The sequence below is a fragment of the Agelaius tricolor genome, unplaced genomic scaffold, assembly GCF_023055355.1.
Source record: "Agelaius tricolor isolate 1412-34295 unplaced genomic scaffold, bAgeTri1.0.p SCAF_23, whole genome shotgun sequence".
NCBI classification, from domain to species: Eukaryota; Metazoa; Chordata; class Aves; order Passeriformes; family Icteridae; genus Agelaius; species Agelaius tricolor.
The window spans coordinates 2,546,919-2,572,716 of NW_027269283.1; the positions used below are offsets into that span (position 1 = coordinate 2,546,919).

A 25,798-nucleotide genomic window follows, 5' to 3' on the forward strand; every position below is an offset into this window, starting at 1 on the left:
ATCACTTGCCAAGGCTAGGAGAATAAAAAAAAATAAGCAGATATGATAGCCCTGTCATTTTAGTCACAGGAGGAATTTGTGGACCTTAAAGCAAAAGTTTGGAGAGAAGCTTCTGCAGTGTAGAAGATGACACAGGAGTGAAGCTTTGCTGTTAGTTGGGAAAGGCATGGCTGAGTTTTCTGGTCAGGCACAACATCATACTCCATGCCCAGATATCCATTTCTCAGTCTAACTATGTTTACAAAACAAATGATCTCTATAAAGGCATCTAAAGCTTTAATCCCTACAGGTGCTCTGGGTGAGCAGGACCCCTCCCAGCAGCCGTACTGGGATGTGGCACAGGGCTCTGATCATACACAGCCACTTCCAGACTGGCAATCTAATTTCTCAGCTGCTCTTCATCTTATCTGTGACATTTATGGAGAAGTTCATCAGTTTTTCTGTGGAGGCAAACATATTTATTTTACTTGTCTGAGAAGCACAGAAGTACAGAACACAAGGAGGTGCAGCAGCAGGCAAGCAGCAATAACTCACTGTCAAGGCTGCTCATCAGATGGGGGAAGATTCCACTGAAGTGACCCCTGCTCCAGCTCCTCTCTGTTTGCTGGACTCTGTTACTTCTTGGCACAATAAGACCTCAGGGTTTATTTCAGCAAGTTCATGATTATTTCCCCAGCAAAGACATTCACAAAAAGCACCATTTCATAGGCAGGGAGAATTTGAGAATATGTGAGGTCAGCATTATTACATTTGCTTGTCTGCAGTTTCACACTAAACACATGAGCTGAGAGGCCTGAAGAGTTTCCAATCAGCCAAGTTGTGTAAGAGACAGGGAATCACTAATTTACTGTCTTCTACAAAATGTCAGGGTGTTAGGTGAACTCTCAAGCTGATTATAGAATGGTTTGGGTTGGAAGGAGCTTTAAAGCTCATCTCCTTCCACCCTCTGCCATGGGCAGGGACATTTTCCACTAGACCAGGCTACTCCAAGCCCTGTCCAGCCTGGCCTTGGACACTTCCAGGGATCCAGGGGGATCATGAAAATGCCAGAATCAAAACATCCGAGCTGGCCAACATCTTAATATGGGGAGTGAGAGTGGCACTGAAAAGGGTTAACAAACAAGCTGGAACACCCTTTGCTGTCACAAGCTGCTGATGTTAGAAGCAATCCTGTCATCAACAGCATGTTCCCAGCCACATGCAGAATACCTGCCTTATTTACAGCTGCACAAATAGAACTGTGGAAAATTGGAGATTGTTCTAGGAAGGAACCGGAGCCCCGAGCAGCCTGCCCTAATGAGACTTCAGAAGCTCTCAATTGATTTACTTTATCAAAGAGAGGCTGAAGAAGTGATTTGATCAGTGCCTGCATGGGTCAGGATTACAAATGCTCAGAGGGCTCTTTAATCTAACAGAAGGTATAATAAGATTCAGTGCCTGCAATCGAAGCTAAGCAAAATCAAATTGCAATTAAGAAATGTTTAGTCAGCAAGGGTAATTAACCATTGGCACAATTTTGGGGGTCAGAATGGAATCACCACCTCCTGAAATGTTTTAATTTGAATTATTTCTTGGAATGGTATTCCATCTTTAGAATGCAGTGAAATGTGGTGGGGTGTGTTCCTATCAAAAGCACAAGGACATATGAGTAGGATAAATGTGCATATGAAATATAATTTAAAAAACACCTGATGCATGATCCTCCACATTTAGTAGTTTCTGAGTATTAGAGTGAATTCTTTCCTGCAACTTTCCCATTAACAAAAAAAAAAAAAAAAACAAAACAAAAAACTATTTTTCCATTTTGCTTTTCTGACTGAAAACTCACCAAAGGCACACGTGCTTTATAGGCACTGCCAAAAATTTAGTGCAAAGCCTTGGCCAATTTGTCCTGCAAAGTCATTCTCATTTGCAGGGGACTGGGGAAATGTTTGTGAGAAGCAGACAGAGGAAAGGGACTGTGGAAAATTACTTTAACTTCTTTAACTTGCCTTTAGTGCAACAATTAAAGCAGCAGCCTGACTTTGCTGGAATCTTTGTTGTCTTTCCCAGTAATAATGGTGCCAAAAGGAATGAGATGTGCCTTATAGCTGCACACAGAAGGAAAAGCAAAGCCTGCTTGCCAGCCCTCCAAAGACTCTTTTGGTTGACTGTCCTAGTGAGAGATTAGTCTGCTGCCACCTGCTCTCCCACCTGCATTTTGAATTGTTCACAGGATGGCTGCAAACACATCCTGAGAGGTGCCGGCCTCGCCGAGCGCCTCATTACCGCGCTTAGCTCCACACTCTGGGGTGATTAGCTGGAGAGGGAACAACGTGTAACCAGCACCAGCCTTTATTAGCAGAACATGGAAGTGTTAAGCTCAGCTCACACACAGCAATTTGTGTCCAGAAAAGCCCCGCTACATTTTCCTTGGCCTAGATAAAATGCTGGTGGGAGTAACTGAGAGTCCAGAGCTGCTGCTGCTGCTGTTGGGGTTGGGATTTTTTTGCAGGTAGCTCAGGTGCCATGCATGATGTGTTTGTCACAGAGGACTGGAGGAGGTGATGGCCTCAAAAGTTTCAGTTGTGTGTCCCAGGGTGGAGAGGGGGGTGACCCACATTGTGTGATGCTTTTCTTCAAGCAGAATCACCTGTTTAAGGCACACAAACAGTGCTGGTGCTGCCACAGATCATACTTTGCATTCTTCTCTGTGAGGGTGGGCAGGCCCTGGCACAGGTGCCCAGAGAAGCTGTGGCTGCCCCTGGATCCCTGGAGGTGTCCAAGACCAGGTTGGATGGTGCTTGGAGCAACCTGGGATATTGAGATGAGATGGTCCCTTCCAAGCTCAAACCATTCTGAGCTTCTGTGCCACAAGAGCTGTTCCTACAATCAGTGGGATTTGCACCAATTTTTATCTCATTCACCAAGAGACCAGCTGTCACTATGGACTCAAAGACCTGAGACAGACCCCTCTTTGCTGCTGAGCACCTTCTTCTAGTCCCACCTCCACACCATGAGTGCCTACCTTAAGGGAAGTCATGTGGCAAGAACGAGCCACCATTTTCCTGGCTTTCACCTCTCCCTGTGAAACATTACTCTGAGAAGAAAGCCAAGTACACCAGAATTAAAGGAACTGATGAAGAGAGAAATTAGTAATTGCCTGCAAAGCAGCTGGCTGATCTGAGCTCCATTTTACAAGTCGCCTGTGCTCTGCGTGTGCCCTGCCCAAATTAGCACCAGAACCACACATTAGTTTTAAGGCTCCCTCTTGAATTGGGATCTCGTAATGTTTTTTAATTGGGGCTGATAAAAATGTGGCATTACTTGCAGGTTCCTCGGAGAAGCCAATTGTGAAATTGGGTTTGTATTAAACCTAATGATGGAAAATTAAGCATAGTACGTCTGTCGGAAATGGTCCGTGATAAAAATCTTCTCCTTTTCATTACAGGAGGTTAATAGGGAATAGGGGAGCAAAGATGCACTGGGAAAGCGAATCCAACTAGGGGAATTAATAAGCCTTGAAATTCCCTCTGTTCAGAGTTCTCATACTGTCATTAGTCAGAGCATTAGGGATGATTATACAAATGCTTTGAATGTTACTCTTCCTTAAATCCCAAATTTATTCACATTTTGTGTTTGAGGGTTGCTTTGCTTGAGCCGTACTTCTGTAAATCCGAGTGTCCTGGGAATGTGACTGTGTTTATGAGAACCTGGGACTCAGAAATCCTTAAATTCAGAGTTTAATCCTCAAAGCAGATGATCACTGTGCTAATTTATTTCAGAGGAGCAGGCTGCGTTCAGCATCTCTGATAATTCACGCCCCAGCCGTGTTGATGTCCCACTGCTGATGAGCTTGCCCTGCAGCAGTGTCCACTGCTGGCATTCCTATCTCCTCACAGTCCTGCAGCTACCAAACAGAGCATATCCCTCCTTTCACATCTTCCCCTAATCTAATAATAAACCAGCTGAATTGCTATTTGTCATATCTGTGCTGAGGACACAGTGGGATGCCCTCAGCTCTCTGCTCCTGCCCACCTTTGCAGGAGGGACATGGGCAGCCCCTGCCCAAACACCACAGTGGTTTCTCAAGCAGAGCAATGTTTCCAAGAGCATCCCAAGATTATTTCTGCCTCACAGAAATCACCCTGAAATTGCAATTTGATTTATTTATTCTTTATCCCTTTAAAAACATGGACGCAGTGCTGCTCTCAAGGGGTGGTGTCTCAGCTCTTTGTCAGTGAACTTGCTGTAAGAAACAAACCCTGTGTATGGAAGCTCAAGGGGCTTTTGTGAACAATCTGAGGGAGGTGCATTTTCTGTTTGCTAATACCTTGGTCTGGGTAAGGCCAGAAAGAATTTATGCAGGTTTTATGTGTGAAAGGAGCTGAGCATCTCAGATCCCTGCAGTCCTAGGAAAAACCAGTGCTATATTTGGCCAAATACTTAAATTTGGACAGCTCTGCTAGATAAGTCATTGAATTTTTCATTTAGTTTGAGTTCCTGTTGTTAAAGATTGTTATAGTCAATTGTTTGGTTATTGAAGTTATTATTTCTTTTCTCTTAGTTCACTGGGAATATTTTGTTGTACACAGAGTTTTGCTGGGGATATGAAGTTGCAATTCCATCTGCACAGTGATAGATTCACTTCTTTCAAAATGACCCACTTTTCTATTAAGTTTACATATCTGAAATTTAAATTTCTGCACACAAGATAACTATATTTTTACGCTGGTTTATTTTTTTTTTCCTGATGATATTACATCTTTGTTGTTGACATACAAAATTTTAGGCCTGAACTAGCAGAACAGTTGACTTTGCCCGAGCATCCTGACTTATTTGAAATGCTAATCATTTCCTTGCTGTTCACTGGGGTCCCTCTCAGTTATCTCATGCTGTACACCCCAAATCCTGCCTGGATCTCTTGCTCATCTCTGTGTATTTCTGAGCCACGTTCTTTGCAGGTTTGGGAAGACAGGAGCTCTGTTGGAGTTGCTGTGGAGAGCTTACCATATCCTTGTTAACCTGACTGGCTGCTCACTCTCTCCCTGTCATTTTGGGTTTGTCTGCTTGACACAAAAAAATATTCAAGCATGATTTAGTCTTTCTTGGCACTTTAGATAAACCCGTGTTTTCTACTCATTTCTTTACTTCCTTTCGCCCGCACCAGCCTGCGGGGTGGTGTTAAATAAACAGAGGGAGGACGAAACTGGGAAAATCAGGCAGCTGAGAGCTTGTTCTGCCCCCTGTCTCCCCACAGACAGCAGCCATGGGGAGCTGGCCCAGCCCACGCTGACCATCCAGACCCACCCGTACCGCAGCTGCGAGCCCGTGGAGATGTCCTACCCCCGGGGGCAGTTCCAGCCCGCCATCCGAGTGGCAGACCTGCTGCAGCACATCACCCAGATGAAGAGGGGACAGGGCTACGGCTTCAAGGAGGAGTATGAGGTGAGAGGAGCCTTTCTTGACGTGACTGATGTGGAAAAAAATGCCTGTTTTATGGTTGGGTTTTTGCAAATATTCAAATGAATATTGTATGTGTTGTGTTAGAAAGTTATGCTGTGTTAAGTAGTGTGTTAAATATAGTTTTAGGTTATAACATAATGTTAAAATAGAAACTATGCTATCTAAGATACTTTTTTTAAGAAAGGACTTGCAGCGAGATAGCAGCCACAGGACACCTCAGTCTTTCAGAGAAAGAGAATTTATTGCCCTCTTATCAGAAGAAACAAATTTCTTCCTGCCTTGCTCAGGCTTGAAGGCGCTGTCAGGATTCAGAGGAAGAAGCTGACACTGACCAGACAGAATCCTGTGTTTGAATGGAATTTATGCATCATCTATGAGGTGTATGAATATGCAACAGGTTATTGCTTTTAAGGGTTAATCCTCTGTTAACGTGGGTCCTTTTTTGGACTTACGCTGCCCAGAAAAAGGTACCCGGACATCCATAACTCTTTGTTTCTATTGTCTTATACTGTCCTAATCCAAATTGCCCAAATTATTATTACTCTAATTGTATTACTATTTTTATAACCATTTTATTACTATGAGACTTTTAAATTTTTAAAAACAAGTGATTGGCGTTTTTCACAACTGAGTAGGGAAGTTGCACTCATGAGGGGTAGAAGCTTGGGAAAGGAGCTGGTTTTGAGAGCTTCTTTCCCTTAATTCACTCTCCTAATCCTTTTCTTTCTGATGTTGGTTTTGAGGGCCGGGTTTTGCAGCAGTGTCAGTCTTTGCAGGCCCTCTAGTCCAAAGAGAAGGTGTTCCCTACAGCAGTAAGAGGGTGACCCTGTGCCCATGCCTCTGTCCCATAAAGAGCAGACAGTGAATATTCAGCAGGTGCTGAACATGCAGCCCCACAGTCCCTTCCTTATGGATGTTTTCCTTGAGTAGTGTGAGCCAGGCTGTGAGAAAAGGAAGGGGTTTTGCCTGAGTTTTTTGGGAGCTCCTCTCTCATAACTGATCACAAGAAATCACAGTGCAATTAGAGTAGAGGAAATGTATTGTATTTGAATATCTGTATAGAGGCTTTGCCCCAGAGGTCCTGGTTGTCCTTGATGGGCTGCAGCTGCCATGTCCTTAACTGGGCTGCAGCTGTGACCAATGGAGATAACTGGAATAAAAGGGGGTGGGTTGGCCAGTCAGGGAGAGCCTTGGAGGAGCCCTAAACTGAGAAAGAACAGCATGCAGGAGGAGTCAGTGAAGATCTGCAGCCATGAGAATATGCCAAAGAGGTATGGACTTTAGAAGTCTGATAATATCCTTATGGGACTCCAGAGAAATAATAGAACAACAACATGCAATGACCTCGTGCACAATTTTCAAGTCATAGGCAGGTATTTGTGTAGCTTAAACAAATGTGAAATTCTCCAATGTGATCAAACCTCTGGCTCAGAATAGGCTTGGCTGACATCCTCTACCAACTCCATGTGAGGAGATGAGTAAAACCTATGCTGGAAAAAATGAAAGCTGCCCTATTTTCCCTCACCTCTTCCCCCTGCAAGCTGGAACGAGCAGGAATATAATCCACATGACCAAAAGACATGATGTTGGGGATGATTTGGAAGAGGAAAACACATTTAGAGCAGAGCAAACAGAAGAGGGAAATAGCATCAAACATATGTGAGACTCAGCTCTAGCAAATGATAATTATAACGAATGTAGTAAGCTCGTGGGAAGGCAATAAGAAATTAATATGCATAGTGGCATTAAAACTATTTAAAAATAATTTAACAGCTGTGAAAATAAGTTACTTAATGAAAACAGCTCACTTTTCCACCCTGCAAGTATGAGTCCATGAGGTTTGTGTCCTCAGTGCTGAGGTTTGCTGTAATTGGGAACCTGTCTTTTCCTGGTCCTCATCAGGGAGTGTTTTTTTAATCATATGGGATCAAAAGCTGTCATAGAATATGTTTCTGGAACTGTATGTTAACCAGGTCTAGGCACTCTTGCCCCATAATCAAGCATGCTAATTAAGCTACCTATATAATGGGCTTTGTTTAATATTGAAAAAGGTTAATAATTCTCTGAGGAGATTTACTCAGCCACCCCTTGGCCTCCATTTCCATGAGGAGTACCCAAAACTACATTGAGCTCAATTAGAGATGCCCTAAGACCCAGTTCTTGATGTTCAAGAAGAAAAACAGGTGCTGGCATATATGTAATTTTCTGGTGCTGGCATGGGTAATTATCAAAATAGCACATTAGCATGAAAAATGTCAATGCAACTTTCAGCTCCACGAGCTCTGCCTTCCCCACAAAACTCTGTCTGCAGACGTATGTAAGGATGATGGCATTACACAGCTTTGCAGAATTCCTTTCTTTACAAGGAATGGCCTGGAGAATGCCACAAGCTCACAAATCCCCTGTGTTGTCCCACCCTTCCACCAGCCAGAAATGCAGGCGTTTTCCACGGTGGGGTTTGGGTTTGGAGATGGGCTGGAGGCAGCACTTCAGCTCCAAATAGCAGTGGGGAGGGTGGCAGGGAGCAGGAGAGCTCCTGGGAGGTGGGAGGTTTGAGCTGCCTGTGAGTGGGGGCTCAGCCTGGCATCTGCAGGAGCACAGAGCTGCAAAATTGGCTTTGCATAGCAGCTGATAAAATCTCGAGAAAGAATTTGATGTCTCTTTTAAAGTGTGTTTTCAGACACTAATATCAGTGTCACCTCCAAATATGCTCTTTTTTTTTTTTTTTTCTTCTAAGGAGCTGATTTTCTACTTACTTTGCAAATTGATAGCATAAATTGCAGCCTGTTTAGTGACATGTTACCAAATAATTTTAGTCTCATGAAAAATCACTTTGAACGGAGCATATCAGTCACACATGACAATCTCTTATCTCTGTGCCTTCCCATCTCTGCCGAGTAACCTGGAAATTGCATTCCATATTTGTTTAAAGGATGCCTGCACCTACACGTGTGAGCACAGGCAGCTTGTTTTGCTGAAGGCATCTAGAAAAATATTCCTGGTAGCTCCAGGAGGAGCTGAGAAGTGGAGGGGATGGTGTGAGGGGTGTGAGTGCTGGTGTTGAATGAGTGTTAACCGGGTGTGAGTAGTGGGAGAATCTGTCAGCACTCCCTGTCTGTGTTATTTTAGGGCTGCACACTGCACCTGAGGGCAAAGTGGGACTTGGGGCCTTTTTGGCTGCTGCTTCTGTTCGGTGATAAAACAAAAGGAGCAGAGGAGAAAAATCTGTCAGCGGTGCTGGGTGTAGATAGCACTGTTTGGGGTTGGGAATAGCCATAAACATTTAAACAGGACACATTTAAATGTCACCAGTTCCTTTTCCAGAACATATCAGCTCTGATTTGTTGGGAGCTGTGGGACCAGTCCCACAGACTTATTGCAAGCCCCAATTACTGGCTAAGGAGATAATAGGCTTAATTATCCAGACTCATTTTCCATTATGATTTAGGATGTCACTAATGCACATTCTCCTGCTGCATTACTGAGACTCTTTAGTTATTTTAGATTTTGTGGCTCCTTTCCTCAAACATCTCAGTGCTGAGAGCCTTCAGATTGTGGAATTCACCTCTGGACTTTAACCCTTTGATTTCTGCCTACACCCTTGCATGTGGCCAGAAGAATAGATCTGATGGTCCGGGCTGTGATGGGACACTGCAAAATGAATGGCTGAAATACCTTTTTTTTCAGATTATGTTTTTTTAGCCCAGGTAATTTTTAATTCTGGCTCCCAGCAGATTTGTAGGAAGAGTTTTTCCACCACTGTTGCAAAGGGAATGGCTTCAGGGGGAGGGCCAGGGCTCCATGGCACACTTTGGGATGAACAGGAAGGCTTTGAATTGATGTTGTTGCCTTTGGCAGCAAAAGTGCAGCATTGAGGTGGATCAGTGAAAATGAAGGATTAGATTTTTTTGTATCTAAATTAAAAGCAAACAGCAAACTAACTAAATGCATCCATCCAGAATTCAAATTGGCTTGCAAGCCTCGTTTAATGGGAACACTTCAGTTAAGTTGGGCTGGGCTGTGGTGCTTAGGAAGCTTGATTGAGATGAAGCTGACTTTGAGAGATCTATCCTTGTAATTTCAGCTAAAATTTAGATCAATTTAGCTTAAAAAGCTTCACTGTAACCTAAATTCCACTAGTGGGAAGATATTTCAATATAGATTTCATAAAACTTCTCTAAGAGAAGTTTAGGGAGTTTTAGAAGTAGGAAAAGCTTAAAAATCAAGTATCATTTTTTTGAACACTAAAAGTCTTCTGTTACCAAGTCAAAGAAAGAAGGGGGAGAATTTCCTGGGGAAAAAATGGATTAAATACCAGTGCCTGAGTGATCTGTCCTGATTTAACATAGCTGATAATGCAGATAGAAGCAGGACTCTTTTCACAATTATAGAGATACTTATTGTACCATAAAAACCTGAAGGAACAAGGCATTAGCCATGCTCCTCATTTTTGGGATGCAAGCCAATTATAATCCATATTCTTCTCTCTCCTTTTAATGTAGTTCCAATTCTTGGTGCTGCATTTTTTGGGATCTCATGGGCAAATTCTTTGGGTCGTACGTGGAGTTCCTCCAATTTGTTCATCTGATGTTTATAAAAGTGGGGATGTAAGGGGCAAAGGTGGTTTGTGCTCATCACCAACCAGAGTTGTGCTCCCTCCCTTCAGAGCTGGTCAGTTCTCTGGAAAGCAGGGATTTCTGTGGTATTGAATGCAGTGAAAAATCCTGGACTCTTAAATCTTCGGAGGCTCCATCAGCAAATATAAAAACATCAATTTCAGTGGAGAATTGCATGTTCAAATCAAATGAAAGGATATGGTTTGTTGAAAAGGGATTTATTGGACCTGAATATATTTTCTCTAGCCAAGATAGCTTCTCTCTCCCATGTGGAAGTCATGAGAAAGGATTTTCTTTTATTTCTTTTTCTTTTCAGATAGCTCTGATTAGGCACCTAATGGCAGTTGCCATTCTCTGGTCAATCTGCTGTAATTCGATATTAGTGGAGAAATAAGGCACCTTTTTCCTTGCTCTTTGAAGATGAAAATGAGCCTTCTTCACCTCTTTTCTTTCACTCAGAGGGGTTTTTTTTGGTTGTGTGTGAGTTTCTTGGTTGGGTGTTTTTCCTCAGAAGATGAGCTGCTCTTTGGAAACAACAGTCTGCAAAGGAAATATATGTGTGATCAAAGCCCTCACCAATTACAGAGTTATTACTCTTTCTCCTGGGCTTTTGAATAGGAACTCAGTGTCCCTGTCTTTGTCAGCAGAGCTCGTGGCAGTGCTGCAGTGCCTGACATTTTCTGTCCTGGAACCCTTTGCGGGAAATTCACAGCGATCTGCTCTGCCAGGGGTTTGCTCATATTAAGTTTAATTGTAACACCAGTGTTGTAGATCCTAATTGTATCTCTCTGCTGTTGCATTCAGGCACATAATAGACCTGGGTGGCTTGTGAAGATGAATATAAATTCATTTTGTAACACAGCTGTGTCAAACTACCCGCTGCTGGCTGAGGCAGATGTGACTCTGCAACAACTGTGGCATAAACCCTCTGTAATTCCCCAAGGGCAAGAAATAATAAAACTTCCAATGATGATTTTAGTGATGTAGAATCGTGTTAGGGGGTACATCTGGGAGGAGAGACAGTTCAGGAGGGGCTGCTCTCTTCACTCATGTTTATTCCCAGAAAGGCAGGACCATCCTCCAACTTCTGCTTTCCAGGCTCTGCCTTGAAAATCCCTCCTGGCCACGTCTCCAGGATAAAGTGGCTCATGTGAGGGTGTGCAGAACAGTTGTAGGGCTGAGCTGCAGGGAGGGTGGCACTGTGTGCTGCCAGTTCCTTTCCCTCTTCCTTGCTCATCTGAAAGAGCAGATTTTAGGAAAATGGCTGTTTATTCTTGTGCTTCATGAGCATGCTTTACCTCGTTTTTCCTCTCTTTCTTATACATGATCTAAAACCCTGAGCTGCTTTATCTTTCCCCAGAGAAATCCAGCAAATGGCTTGCATTGCATCACCCATTATTAACACAGAAATAGATGAAACCACTCTATTTTCAGCTTAAATATGAAAGGCTGAGCACTGGGTTTCGAGCACTGGGTTTCAACCACTGGGTTTTCTTAGAGGTGTGCTCAAGTGAAATCTCCCCAAGTCTTGTTCTACAGGAGAAATGAGGATAACCTGTGACTGTGCAACCATAAACAAATTCCCCTGATCTTTTTAGATGTGAAGTAGCAGGAGGAAAATGATTCTTGGCTGGCAGAGGACAAGAGATGCAAATGGTCTGCACCAGCTCTGCTTTTCCCATTAGTGGAGGTGCCCTGTCCTCACCAGCACTGTTTCCTTGGTCAGCTACTGAATCATGCAGCTCCTTTATTTTTGCCTCCTCTTCTTCTTTAGGTCTCTTCCCCCACCTGAAGGCATTGGCCAGGTGATTTAAACCCTCCCTTATTGTTTATTTTGCAGGCACTCCCCGAGGGGCAGACGGCGTCCTGGGACACGGCCAAGGAAGATGAGAACCGCAACAAGAACAGATATGGAAACATAATCTCCTGTAGGTGTAAATTCACATTAAACTGGGCATCCTGGGACATCTTACCTGTGTGCTGTGGAGAAGGGTGTGTTTGAGAAGCTCACCAAGAGCTGGCTAGCAGTACTGAGTGTGTTCAGTCCATTTGTTACAGGCTTTATTCCTAGGATTTATTTTATTTCATGGTTTTTTTTAATCCTTAGTTTTCATAACATCCTTGCATGATGTTACACATTTTCTACCTGCCTTGCTTTCTGCTTTAGGTTTGTAGCTCAAGGGCTAAATCCTTTTGTCACTTTTTATGTGGTGATGTCCATTTTCTGTCTATTTTCACTACAAACCCCAGAGTTTCCAGTGCCACAAAAGAGAGGAGCTGCAGACAGATCAGATTTTTAGCTGTGGCTCAGAGGCCAGGTTTTCTCCTTCCTTGTGGTCAGTAACCAGTGGAGCAGTCACTGCTGGTCCCTAGAGCTGGTTTGAAGGGTGGGACAAGCTGATCTTCTGCCTCAGGATCATAATAAGGCAACTGAAAATGCACTAAAACTTCTTGGCTTACTTCTTTCAGTGATCAGTTCCTGTTGATGTTACAGGAATATCAATATGTAGCAGAACTGCAGGGCAGGGAAGAGTCCATAAAACCGTTTAGGACAGCTTTATTATTCAAAGCAAGACTAAATTCACCTTCCTCATTTTTGTCAGATATTTGTGGAGCCTCTTCCAAAGTTTCTCTCCAAAGCTGAGCTTTCCAGAAGCTCTCCAGGCAGTTAACCAGTGTTTCATTATTCCTGATAATGACTGGGGAGAGGAGGTATGAGAATTAATTCTTTTCAAGTGCTGCTGAGCTGAATCAAGTTGGAGAAGCCAAGCTTGAAACCATCAGAATAAGAAATCAGAATATAAATGAATGTGCCATAGATTTTCATGACTGGGAAAATCTATAGAATGCTCTGAGAGCAAAATTAAGTTATGCTGAGTGATACATTTTATACTATATTTTTTTTTCTTGGGTTAAAAATGTATTTCTTATAGAACAAATAGATTTTACTAAAAAAAATTTTAAAAATCAGAAAAAAAAACCTTACCAAAAAAGCACCAAAACAACAACAACTGACCCAAAACCCCAACTTCTTCATAAAGAAACCTTGCCTCACACATCACTGCCCCTCTCTTTGAAGCCTTGAGATAAGTGATTCATGTGCCATTTTTGGGGAATGACGTAGAACATCTCAGTTCAGGGGCCCCATGGTAAAGATGAAGGAATCTGGAAGCAAAGATTGAAGTTTGTGAGCCCTGATGTGATCCCAGTTCTGCTGCTGGCTTTGTGTGGTTCGTGAGCAGGCCACCAAGTTCACCAGTGTTCTTTATCCATGTGGGAAATGGGAGTGACAGTACTGGAGTGTTACAATAGCATGGAAGTTGTCTCCCTTAATTCCAGCTCCACCTTGCTGTGAGCTTTCTGTGTCCCAGTGGCAAAGAGGGACGTGCAGACAGAGGCTCTGCTCACCTGTCTATACAATTAATTCCAATTAAATGAGTCTAGGACAGATGAATCATCCAGCTATAGACACTGGATTGAAAGTGGAAGTGCTGTGGTATGATATGAGGAAGGAAATGTGAAAGGATTTGTTTCTCTGTATGATTTTGAGGAAGCACTTGGCATAATTCAAAAGAGGAGGTGAAAAGAGGCAAAACTGCAAAAGCTTCCATCTCATTTATGTTGAAGATGGTCATGAAGAAAACCTTGAACTCCAAGTGAAATGTGAGGAGTTCAAGAAGCAAAATCAAGGAAGATAAATGGGATGTTATCTAAAGAGAAGGTGTTCACAAAGACAAATTGTTGTCTAACGAAGAGTGACGCGAGGCTTTTAGCTCTAAATATAAATACAGCAGCAGTGCAGATGGGAGGTGATGAACTTGAATAAGGGAATGCAAAATGTAATCAGAGCTAAGGAACAAGAATCTGCACGGTGTGAAGTGCCAGAAAAGGAGCTCAAGTTTGAGGACTGTTGGGAAAGATTTGGGAATGGGGCTGAGAGGGTGGAGTGGGCTTTCTTCTCTTCAAATATTTATCAGAACAAAGAGTTTGAGAAGGAGACAAGGGCTCTTTTAAAAGACAGCAAGGAGAATTTAGAAATATACAATAGTGATATTGAGAAGGCTTGGAAGAGAGAAGAAAAGAAGGATGCCTAAGGAAGGAGCATGTAATTCATGTGATATTTTGTAAAACCATTGCAGAGTTTTCAGCTGAGCCTGGAGCCAGACCCCACTGCTGGGTGAGCTGGGCAAACTCCCTGAGTAAAGTCAGGGGCAGGAGCCAGAGCAGAGGATGGAGAGCAGAGCTGAGAATAGCAGGGCAGTGCTTCCCTCCAGGCAGGTCATGAAAACAAATTGTGCTCTGTGGGTACAAACTGGGCAAAAGCCTGGGCAGAGGAGGTGGAACACAGTTACACCCTGAGCTGTTCTGTTGTACTTCAGTTGTAGTGGCTGCTGAAACCCAAAGCAGGCACTGGTTGCCCCTACCAGGTTATTTGGTAAAAGGCTGCATGTGGCAATCAACATTATTTATTTAACCATTTATCCCTCCTGGAACAACAAATCCCCTGCCTTTTGGGGAGTGAATTGGAAAGTCAGGTTTTGATCTGACTTCTGAAGCAGCAGCTTCAGAGGCTGGTGTTAAAATGTGGGTTTGTAAGCCCTTGCAATGAGTAGCACTGCTCAGTGAATCACAGCAGATTAGATCTTGTCTTTACAGCCTCATGGGTAACAGCACAGTTACAGGACTGTTTTACTGGCTCACTGCTCTCCCAGAGCTCCATTAACATCGTGCCTCTCTCTGAAAACCTACATCACACTGCCAGCCCCAACACCTGCTCTTCTCCTTACATTTGCAAACCAAAGCTGCAGACCAGCCTGAGAGCTGATCTGTTCATGCAGAGGAGGGGCAGGAGAACTCAAAGAGCTCTCCCAGCTTTTCACAGTTCCCTCCTATCTGTAACAGTTTTTGGAGAAAGGAAGGAAAAGCTGAGCAGTGGATTTGGGGTCTGCATGGCCACAGAAATCCACTGTGGATGGTGGGAAGCTTCAGACAGACTTACCATGCTGAAGGAAGCTGTCCTGCTTGGACCTTTTATTATATGAACAGAGCCCATGAGCTTTGCTCCTGCACTTTTATAAAGCTGTAAAAACAAAGACGGTCGTGGAGATGCCAGGATTTTCTTTAGGGGACAAGCGTAGGCAGTGTACCCATTTATGTGCTAAAGCAAAATGATTTAATTCTGCTTTAGGGCCCAGATATTGAGACCTTCAAAGAGCATCAGAAAGTGATTGTTGGGCGAGGGATGTTGAGCTGAATCTATTACAAGGGAAGAGAAAATGTCCAGAAGCTATAAGGGACCTTTGGTTCTATTTGATTTCTCTCCATCTTGCCAAGATTTAGAGCCATTACATTATGGGAGAATAAAAACTCTCACATGAGAGCTGAGGATGGGAAGAGGTAGGATGGTGTTTTGCTTCAGCTGATGGAGAGAACTTTCTGTGCCTTTCTTTTTTCCCTGGATTTGAAGTCTCATGATGGTCCACTAAAAACTACGGAGCTATGGACAAAAAGACAGTGGAGAAATTTGCTTTATTTCCTTCATGTTCTCACTGCCATATGCTTTGGGTTGGAAAACTGTGAATTAATCAGAGAATTTTGGGGTGGAAGAGATGAAGAAGCTTTCAGCTGGCACACAGGTGGAGAGCACTTCTTGCCCACAGTCAGGGATAAGGCATGAAATAAAAAAACCTACATAGAATTCCAGACTTTGGGTTGGAAGAGACCTTAAAGCTCATCCTGTCCCACCCCTGCCATGGGCAGGGACACCTTCCACTGCTCCAAGCCCTGTCCAACTGGCCTTGGACACTTCCAGAGACAGATTGGATTTAGAACAGAAATCTTCCAATTTTCAAGCATTTTTATTCCATGATTTCTTTTGAAGCGCCTAAACTCTTACACGTCTGTGGGACAGCCCATGGGATTTGTGGGATATCCCATGGACTTTGTGGGATATCCCATGGACTTTGTGGGATATCCCATGGGATTTGGCCCTGTCAGGGTGGGATTTATCCCACCTGGCTATTGCCTGGCTCTCGTGGCGCACTCCAGGGTCAGCGGGGGCAGAAAGGGGAGCAGAGAGTGAGGATAAATCATTGTTTTGTCCCAGAACTGGGGTGAATCTGCAGATTTGTGTGTGTTTCTCCAGCCCTGAGTGGGGAAGCCTGACAGGCAGTCCAGATGAGCTGGGAAATGTTTCGATGGCGAAAGTTGTGTGCGATTAATCCAGTGCTGGTGTCAAAATGAGACGTGGAGAAATTGCAATGATACTTCAAATGATCACTAATGGGAATTTTGACAGGAGTTTAAAACTGTAACAATTTTGCACTAAAGTGGGAGCACAGAGCTTTTCAGTGAAATTCTTGTCATTTTTGAAGTCTGTTTTAAGACCAATTTTCAGTCAAACGACTCTTCATATAAATTTAGAGTTCTGCTAACTAGCAGAAGGAGTGGAGTAAGCAGGGAGAAATAAAACTATTTACACATTTGTTAAGGTTTTTTTGTTTTTTTTTTTTGTTTTTTTTTTTTTTTGTTGATTTTTTTTTTTTTGTCGTCCTGAATGCAACTCTTTTTTTCTGTTTACCCTCCATTTTTAATGTTTCTTAGAGTCCATTTTCAACACACAGGGCTATGATGCCTGATAAATTTAGTGAAGAGTTGAGCAACGCTTTCATTTCAGTCTGCCAAGAATTCTGTGTCCTTGGCTAGAGGAGTCCAGTGGATAAAGAGAAGAATCAGAAATAAGTTTTAACCACTGGGAGAAGAGATAATAAATGCATTTGCTATTCTTTAAATAGCTCTTTAAAGTCTGTAGGCAAAAAACCCTAAGTACAAGATCCTTACTACTAAGAGCACAATAATTTGCCTTTTTTTTTTTTTTTAAGTCAAATCCCAAAGTTTTTTTGTGGAAAAAAGAGATTTGCAAGGGAACTTATTTTATGAACTTTTATCCAGACTGTTCTCCTAAACTTTGGAACAAGGTTAAAGAAACCATTAAGACATCATTAATATTTTCTGTGCTTCACATATACACAGATTTTTTTTTTTTCTGCTGCACTGTTCTCACTTGGAAGAGCAATAAATCTCCCTCAGGAATTAATCTCATTTTAGTAAAATACGCAATGAAATATTTTGAATTCTGTCCTCTGAAAGCAAAGTTCAGCTTAAAGCATTTTTCATTTGGTACCAAAATATGATTAGAACAGAGTGTCTCCTTTTAAAAACAACAAAAAAAATAGCATTAATCTCAGTTAAATTTCTTCATCCTTTATGTTTTTTTTCCCATATTTGACTTTAAAAAGAAGGAGGGAAAAGGAAAACAAACCAACAACACTTTTTTGCACCTACTGAGCATCTTTTCCTTAGCCATAATTATCCATAATTGCCTGAAATCCTGGAGCTGCTCTCAGCCTGCTTCCCAGGTCTTCCCCATTCAGCTCCCTCTGGATGTATTTCATCCTGCCAACTTTAACTTTCTATCCAAAGAGTGGCTCAAAGTGCTGAACCTTAATTTTGATGTTTGGCTCCATTAAATGAAGAGAGGCAGGTGCTTCCTCCAGGGTTATTCAGAGCACTCCAGCTGCAGACATTGTCTGTATCCCTCATCAAAAAATGAACCTGAAATTCTTTTCCCCTGTCATTGGGGACGTTTTTGGTCTCAAAATTTTTGGTCCCGTCATTTTTGGTTCTGTTGTTGCAATGAGTTGAGACTTCCACAGTGGTGCTCTCTTGGGAGGAGTCAGTAAATGTTCCCCTCCCAGGCATTTGCTCCAGGGTTTACTTTTTCTTTGCTTTTGTCCCATGTGGCTCCTAACAAGTTTAGTTTGCTGCCTGGAATTGCAAGTGTGAAATTGTCTGCGGGAGTTTCCCTGTATTTCACCCACATGTCCGGTTTAATCAGCTCTCTGTCTGTCTGTGTGAATTGCTCTGAGTATAAATTCTTTTGTTGTCTGTCTTACCACATGATTTACTTCCACTCCTTGTGCAGCTGCCTTGAGCACAGGTAATTGGGAACATCAGCACTTAGAGAAATATTCCCCCTTCCCTGTGTCCACAAAGGTTATATTTATTAATACAAATATAACAGAGCTTTTGATGGATTCATGTGCAGAACCTTCTTTGAATGCAGATATGGGATTTGATAAACACAGCAATGTGGCTGTGGGTTTTTTTTAGGTGTGTAAATCTCACCTAATGGCTGAACAGAGTGGAATCATTCCTTTACACAGCCAAATGAATATCTAATATATGTCCAAGTCTTGGTTTTCAGAACTGCTCCTACATCTGTCTTCACAATTATTATCTGATTCTACATTTAATTAAGACATGACTAAACCCCTTTTGACTGAGTTACTGCAGAATCACACCTCATATTTTTACGTTTCATTGCTATGATTCTTTTTAATTGAATGTAAATCATGCTCAGGCCTGTGTTCTGCAAAGTGCTGCTAAGCATTAATGCTGCTCTGACTGAGAGCTATGCTCCATAGAGCTGGTAGGGAGGAAATAAACTTAATGGACTCGATATTATACTTCTTTTAAAAAATCATTTAAAAATGAGCACAGCATGGCCAGCAGTGACCTCCATAACCCAGTGGCCTCTGCCAAGCAACTGGCCCTTAGAAGCAGTTCTGCAATTAACTGCATACCAGTGCTGGGATTGCCAGAGCAAATCACATCAGCAGCCTGGCTCTGGAGTATCTCCTGTGACAGAGCCCAGCACCAGCTGTTCCATAGAAAGATCAAAATATTCCCCTGGTGGAAAATCATGACATAATCTGCCCGCTGGGGTAGTTCCTTTCTGCATCTGAGCTGTGGAGCATGCTGGGAGATGAAAAGATTGATCTCTGCTGTTTTATTGCCTTATCTAAAGTAACTTTGAATCTCCTCAAAAAGATGAACAGTTCTGATTTTGTTGGTTTTTTTCAACACTGCCTCAATGCCATTTTGCTGCTGTGGGTTGCATAAAGGAATATTGCTCTGATTTAATTTGTATTTTCTTCCAGTTTCTGGGTTTTTCCATTTCTTATTTGGAGGGTTTCATTGTTATTTTACCCTCCTTAATCTTTTATATCTCTGTCTATTTAATTTTATATCTCTGTCTATTTATATCTGTGATCTATTTAATTATGTCCTGGTCTTGTCAGTTTTAGCTCTTGCCTCAGTTTCCATAGATCAGATGAAGCCAAGGGAGTTTGGAGCTTCCAAGCAGGAAAATGGCTTTTGTCATGGACATACACCTTGCAAAGATCTTTCCCAAACCAGACAGCATTTGTGACCTGTCTCAAATCTCCATAAGGATTATGGTGACAGAATACAGAGCATGAGTAACTTAAGGATCTAAACATCACACTTTAAACACAAAACAAAGGGCTTTTAGCAACAGGGATACATGTGCTGCTATTCCATTTTTGACTATTGTAAGTATTCAATTATTCAATTACCACGGTGGGATTCTTGAGGCCAGGAGCTGCCCTTTGTGTGTCCCTTTCAGCTCAGGCCATCCCATGATTCCAGCACACCACCCTTGCAGGAGCCAGCAGATACACCAGGCCACTTAGCAACTCCTCTTTATCGTTACTGTCACTTCTTCTCCTTTCCTTCCTTCAGATGATCACTCAAGAGTGAGACTGCAGCTGCTGGATGGGGACCCTCACTCTGACTACATCAACGCCAATTACATCGACGTAAGGCTCCTGGACATCCCCTGTGACAAACAAACCCTCCTGTGACAAGCCTGCTTCTGAATGTGGTGCCTCTGACACAGGGACAGGCTCTGGGTGTGATATGAGTGGCAGCTGAACGTTGTACAAGCGTTGTGTTGTGACAGGGAGAAGGTTCTCAGTCTCCAGTTTATTTTGTCTGACCAATCTGGGCAGATGGAGATTTCCTGTGTTTGACAGATCCACCAGCAGAAGTGGGACGTGGGCTAGATGATGGATGCAGAAATCAATATCAGCCCCTCACAATAGCATTAGTTGATATCAGAGACTTGCCAACTACTCACAAAGTTGTGGTGCAGAAGGCATGTGTGTAAACAGATTGGCTTTTTTTAAAGTGTTCTAAAATGACATTGGAAAAGCAGCCTCTGTCTCACACACAGTGATCCAATCTGCGTGCATTTCTTCAACACAGCTCTTAAGACACAGCAAAAGGAAATGTTTAGAATAGTTTCTTGAAAGGATAAAATATGCCCTAGAATTTTCACAGAGACAAATTCATACCTTTCTTCTTATCAAACAAGAAGATGCAATGTTTTGCCTATCTGTTTTCAGTGTTACCCTCAGGTAACTCAGGATTTGTGTTTCTTTGTGGAAATACTTTAAAAGTGCCCCATTCCTGTCTTGTCTTTGGCATGAAGAGATTGTGTTATTCATCTGAGGGAGATGCCCTTACTTAAAATCCCTCAGGGCCAGCCCCTTCATTCATTCATTCATTCATTCATTCATTCAATAACCAGTTAATTATAATATATTACATAATTATACATTGTCCAGAGGGCTGCAGTTGGTCCCTGGAAAGTATCAAATCCCTGGTGGGCTTTGTCTGAGCTGTGATTTCACAGACACTCATCTATTTTCTTTTTTTTCCAGGGGTACCATCGGCCTCGCCATTACATTGCAACTCAAGGCAAGTTCACTCTTGAATGTCTAAATATTTGTAAACCCACTGCTGGTTTACACTGTTGTAGGAGCTTTTTATGGGGTGACATCTTCTGTTTTGGGGAACATCTGAAAATTTGTTATATGGGTATTAGGGATAGCTAAAGGTGATACAGAGACTCCATCATCAGAAGGCATGAAAAGACACTTTATTCTTAGAAATTCACAGTTCTTATAGAAACAATGGTGGACCTAAGACCTGATTGGCCTTTAGGAATCTTCTCTCACCTATTTATTGGTCAAGAAGTGACAACTCCTTCTTGTAAATATTTTTGACAAACAGAGATTGCCTGCCAGAGATTGAGATAATAATTGTTGTAATTCTTTCTCTGAGCTTTCTCACAGCTTCCCAGGAAAATCCTGGGAGAGCTGTGTCTCTCTCTGTTCAAAGGATATGTAATTACTACATATAGGCAAAACAGGGAAGGATATAGAATTTTCCAAGATCTTTATGGCACTCAGACTTAAAACCTCAGCTGCAGGAATAGAAAATGCCACAGACTTAGAGGTGGCAGCACAGCCTAGAATGTGTCATTTGTGCATGAAGCATGAGAGGACACTGACAGGGGACTCTGTGGGTCTTGGGTTTACCCTGCTTGAGGAGGGCAGTGTGAATAAGCTGTGGCTGATGAGCCTTTGAGAGGAGCTGGTAAGAAATGCATTTGAACACCACCTTCTGTAATTCACCTGAAGCATTCCTGATAAGAAATAAGGTCAGGGAGAGGCTCTAGACTGACAAATCTCTTGTGGGCACTGCTTGGTTTGCTATTGGAACCTGGATTTTTTTCTGGGGGAAATTTCAGGAAAGAGCAGATTTCTGCATGTTTCCTTCCTCCTTCATAATTAATCAGTATTGAACTGTGAAATGCTGTGCTGCAACAGGTGTGAATTACAACACAGCCTTAATACAGCTTCAGTGTGGGGTGCATCCTTGTCCCATCACTCATACAGAGTCACCTGCTGGGGCCATCCTTCTGTTGCCACCATGCTGGAGCCCCAAATTGCTGCTGTGAGGAAGGGTCTGACGCCCCAGAGAGCTCAGGCTGTTCGTGTCTGTAACCCTGAATGGCAGAGGGATGCTCTGAGAGGCAGCAGGATCCTGAGGGAGCAGGACAATGGCTGGAGAGCAGCTGGAGGGGGTTATTGGCATTCCATGCACTCTCTTGAGATGTCCTTTTTGTCTTCTCTCCTGCCCCAGGGCCGATGCAAGAGACAGTGAAGGATTTCTGGAGAATGATTTGGCAAGAAAACTCTGCGAGTGTTGTCATGGTCACCAACCTGGTGGAAGTGGGCAGGGTAAGGTGCCACTCCCAATGTGTGAAACCAGACCAGGGCTGGGTTGAACACAGAGCTGCTGCTCAGGAGAGCTCAGCAGCAAAATGCCTTTTGCTTCCTGCAGGAGGGGAATGAATTCAGCCACTCTGGGTTTATTTCCTGTAAAATGCTGGATTTTGTAATACTTAGCTGCTTCCCTTCTAGACTAATAAGGATGGTGTTCCTGCTGTAAGTCTGGGCTTTGGCAGAGTTATACACATTTATGCTAGCTCAGAAGCTATGTCCTTCCTCAGTACAGGAGGAAAAATGTACTTCTGTGATAGTTATTCCTTATCTGATAATTTGAATACTCCTCTAAAAATCCAGAGCAGTGAGGATGTATGACTGGTGCTCCAACTACCCAATGACCTCTTTGCATGAGAGTCCAAAGCCTGGAGTTCCTGAGGTCACTGCTCCTGGGGGTTGAGGTTTTTGTGGATCCTGGGACCACCCAGCAGTGTTGGCCTCCTAAACAGCCACAAATTCCCCTCCTGGGCTGACCTGGAGCAGACATCCCTGTGTCAGCACAAGGCAATTCCCAAAGCCCATCATGGGACCAAACATGGATAAATCAAAGGCGTAGGCTGAACCTCAGGAAATAAGAAGGCAGAATGTCTGGGGTGGCTTTTCCCAGCATGTTTTTTGTTTTAGAGGTGTTCTCAGCCAGAAACTGGAGTTGTTAAAAAATTTTGTCCTGATGTTTGTCATTTTCCATTGCTTTGGTCCTAAGAAAAATTTAAATTCTCATTTACTCAGAGCCATTAGTAATTCAGCTGCTTTGTGTTTGATTTCCCTTAGATCTCATGGTTGAATGCCAGCTGCTTCTGTTCATTTATTACTATGTATTCTATTTTACCTTCTACTGACACTTCAGTTCTGAATAAATGCCTCTGTGTAAAAAAAAAAAAAAAAAACAAACCCAAACAACAAAAAACCCACAACAAACCTACATTAATCATATTTAATATTTATAAAACCCCTTTCAATTATGACTGGAACTGGAACATGAAGCCTGCTTTGCTGCAGCTAATTGCTTCAGCTTTAGGTATTGTTCCACTCTTCATGCTAGAGCATTTAATAACCTGATAGTCTTTGTTAGCCTAAATATCCCTTCTGGAGCTTCACAGCCTTGCTTTTATTTCTTTTTGGTGGTTTTGCACATGGCTCCTAGAAGTGGCTAAGCTGGGATATGTTTACCTGCTCAGGAGATTTCTCTCTTGAGCCTTAGCTGAAGCCTGTCACAGCTGGTAAAATGCCAAGTTTGTGTCCACATCTGATGAAGAAAGCTCAGAGTCAAACAAATTTAGTGTCTCAACATGTATCCCACAATCCCCATGATCTGAAATTCTTTGGCTAAACAGAGAGAGGTGAGAATTACAGGAGCAGCAGCAAAGATTTTTCTCAAAAGGGAGGGCGGTGGTGACTGTCAGGTGTTCTGTACATCTGATATGGGCCAGGCACATTTTAAAAAAATCTAAATGCATCCTTTGCATTTGTATGGACAACAAAGGGAACATTAAAAAAGTCCTGCCTGTGGTTTCTATGTATGGTAAAGGAATTTTGATCTAATTTATACAGTTAATTTTGGCAACTCTGCACATCAGAAGAAAACCCAATTTTCATTGGCTCCAGCTTGAAAGTGGAGGAAAATGTAGGTCAGCTCTGACTCAACTTGAACTCATCCCTCTCAGTATTTTCCTTCTGCCCCCAGGTGAAGTGTGTTCGATACTGGCCGGATGACACAGAGGTCTATGGAGATATTAAAGTCACATTAATTGAGACAGAGCCCTTGGCAGAGTATGTCATCCGTACCTTCACTGTCCAAAAGGTAAGGAGGTCTTCAGGCAGCTGAGATTGTGGCACACTTCATTTGTGCTCAGAAACTCTGGGAAACACATCCAGAACGCTCTTGGAGGTGGGAGCTGTGCTATTTGGACAGGCTTCACTTCAGCAAACTCAGTTTTTGACAGGGATTCCATTTTTGGACAAATGATTTTACAGGAACATCTTGATGCAGCCACGAAAGTAGAATCCACAGTGCATAAAGTTTAACTGCATCCAAAAGGCAGCAGATAGCTGATGGTATGCCAGGAATAATAACTGCCTTGTTTCACAGTGGCAAATGGCAGAGGAAAAAAGGTACCACTTAAACTGGATGCCAGATAGGGCCCCCTTTCATCACAAATGAGAATATAATAAGAGCAAGAGTATAAAAACTATCCCCAAACCAGCAGGATTTGGAAGATTTTGTTACTTGTAATTAGAAATTGGAAGTCTAAGTGTCAGAGTATTCCAGGTCTGTCCAAATTACTTTCCAAACACTCAGTAAGTGGTTTTAAAGCGTTTCCAAAATTCCTGCTCAATGAACTTCAGCCACCCTGGGAATATTGTTTCAGTTTTCTGATACATCAGCTCCATATTTCATTAAATCATTGAAAAACTTGGTGAAAAATGCTAGTGCCAAAATCTGACAGGCTAGAGGAGCTGCTGCTGGATTCCACTTACATTTCCTGTACAATGAAACACAGCTGACCCAGGGCTGTGGGTTACCCTTTGCAGGGCAAATAAAGGTGTGATTTTTACATACCAACAACTTGCTCTCTCCAGAAAAAATGGTTCTGGATTCTGCCCTTTTCACTGCCAGCAGCATCTCAAACTGAGAATTTTTGGCAGCAGGTGGCAAAAAATCTGCTGTTCCCTGGGGCATGCCCACTCTTGACATGTTCATTCCCTAGGCTCTTGCTTCAATGGGTCAAAGAGGATTTAAGAGTGAGTTTTTGGTGCTTTATGGCTGTGGGTAAACACAGCCATGGAGTGCTAGGCCTGAGGTCACCCTGATGAGGTGAGTGTGAGCTCTGAGACCACAGGTTGGAACTGGAAGCCTGCACACACCTTCCCAGCCCTCAGGTGAGTGTTACCCACTGGGAGCTGGAATATGGCTGAAAATGTTTTTTTAGAGCAGCTTGGGACACGTTTGCACGCATAGCGAGAGCTCGGTGCTCGTTATCCCTCTGCACGAGGGAAGGCAGCAGGGAGCAGAATATGCTGATTGGAGTCTGATGGGAGAGAAATAGAGGCTGTGTTGTCTCCTCAGAAAGGCTACCATGAGATCCGAGAGATTCGGCAGTTCCACTTCACCAGCTGGCCGGACCACGGCGTGCCCTGCTACGCCACGGGGCTGCTGGGCTTCGTGCGCCAGGTGAAGTTCCTCAACCCCCCCGAGGCAGGACCCATCGTGGTGCACTGCAGGTAGGCCTGAAATAAACATGGCCAGGGGATCTTTCTCCTTTTTAATGCCTTTATTAAAAGTGATCAGCTCGGGCGGGGAGAACCGACGGGTCGGCGCTCACGCCACCGCGGCATCTTTTTAGGTCAGGGTGAGGGGTAAAAAGGCCTTGGTGGATACTGGATTCTGTTCCTCATGTCCAGACATCATTTTGATTCATCAGTTTTGTGTTGGCTCGTTGAAACACGGGCAGGAGGCTTTTCTCCTTTTTAATGCCTTTATTAAAAGTGATTAGCTGGGGTGGGGAGAACTCACAGGCCTGCGCTCACACCGCTGCTGCTCTCAGGAGTGACTCAGAGAAGGAGGAAGAAAAAGGCAGCTTTGTCCACTGGTCTGTGGGAAGAGCTGAGGCTTCCATCCTCAGGAGAGCATCAGGAAATTCCCTTGCATTTTGGTTCAATATTCGAGGTCCTCTGTCTAGCCGGCATCTTTAGGTTAAGGAGTAAAAAAGGTCTTGGTGGATACAGGGTTCTGTTCCT

General features: G+C 43.1%; 1 protein-coding gene across 9 annotated transcripts in view; it reads left to right on the forward strand.

Annotated features, from left to right (window-relative positions):
* The window catches only part of PTPRT (protein tyrosine phosphatase receptor type T), a 487,791-nt gene that overhangs the window by 433,298 nt on the left and 28,695 nt on the right, over nt 1-25,798 (forward strand). For 8 of the 9 annotated variants that reach the window (XM_071446913.1, XM_071446918.1, XM_071446921.1 and 5 more), the window contains 7 exons: nt 5,240-5,427; nt 11,902-11,989; nt 19,668-19,744; nt 20,651-20,687; nt 21,918-22,015; nt 23,745-23,861; nt 25,128-25,282. In XM_071446913.1, coding sequence (XP_071303014.1) covers nt 5,240-5,427; nt 11,902-11,989; nt 19,668-19,744; nt 20,651-20,687; nt 21,918-22,015; nt 23,745-23,861; nt 25,128-25,282 — 760 coding nt within the window. The remainder of the gene's footprint in view (nt 1-5,239; nt 5,428-11,901; nt 11,990-19,667; nt 19,745-20,650; nt 20,688-21,917; nt 22,016-23,744; nt 23,862-25,127; nt 25,283-25,798) is intronic. The other variant, XM_071446915.1, reaches the window with a different exon arrangement.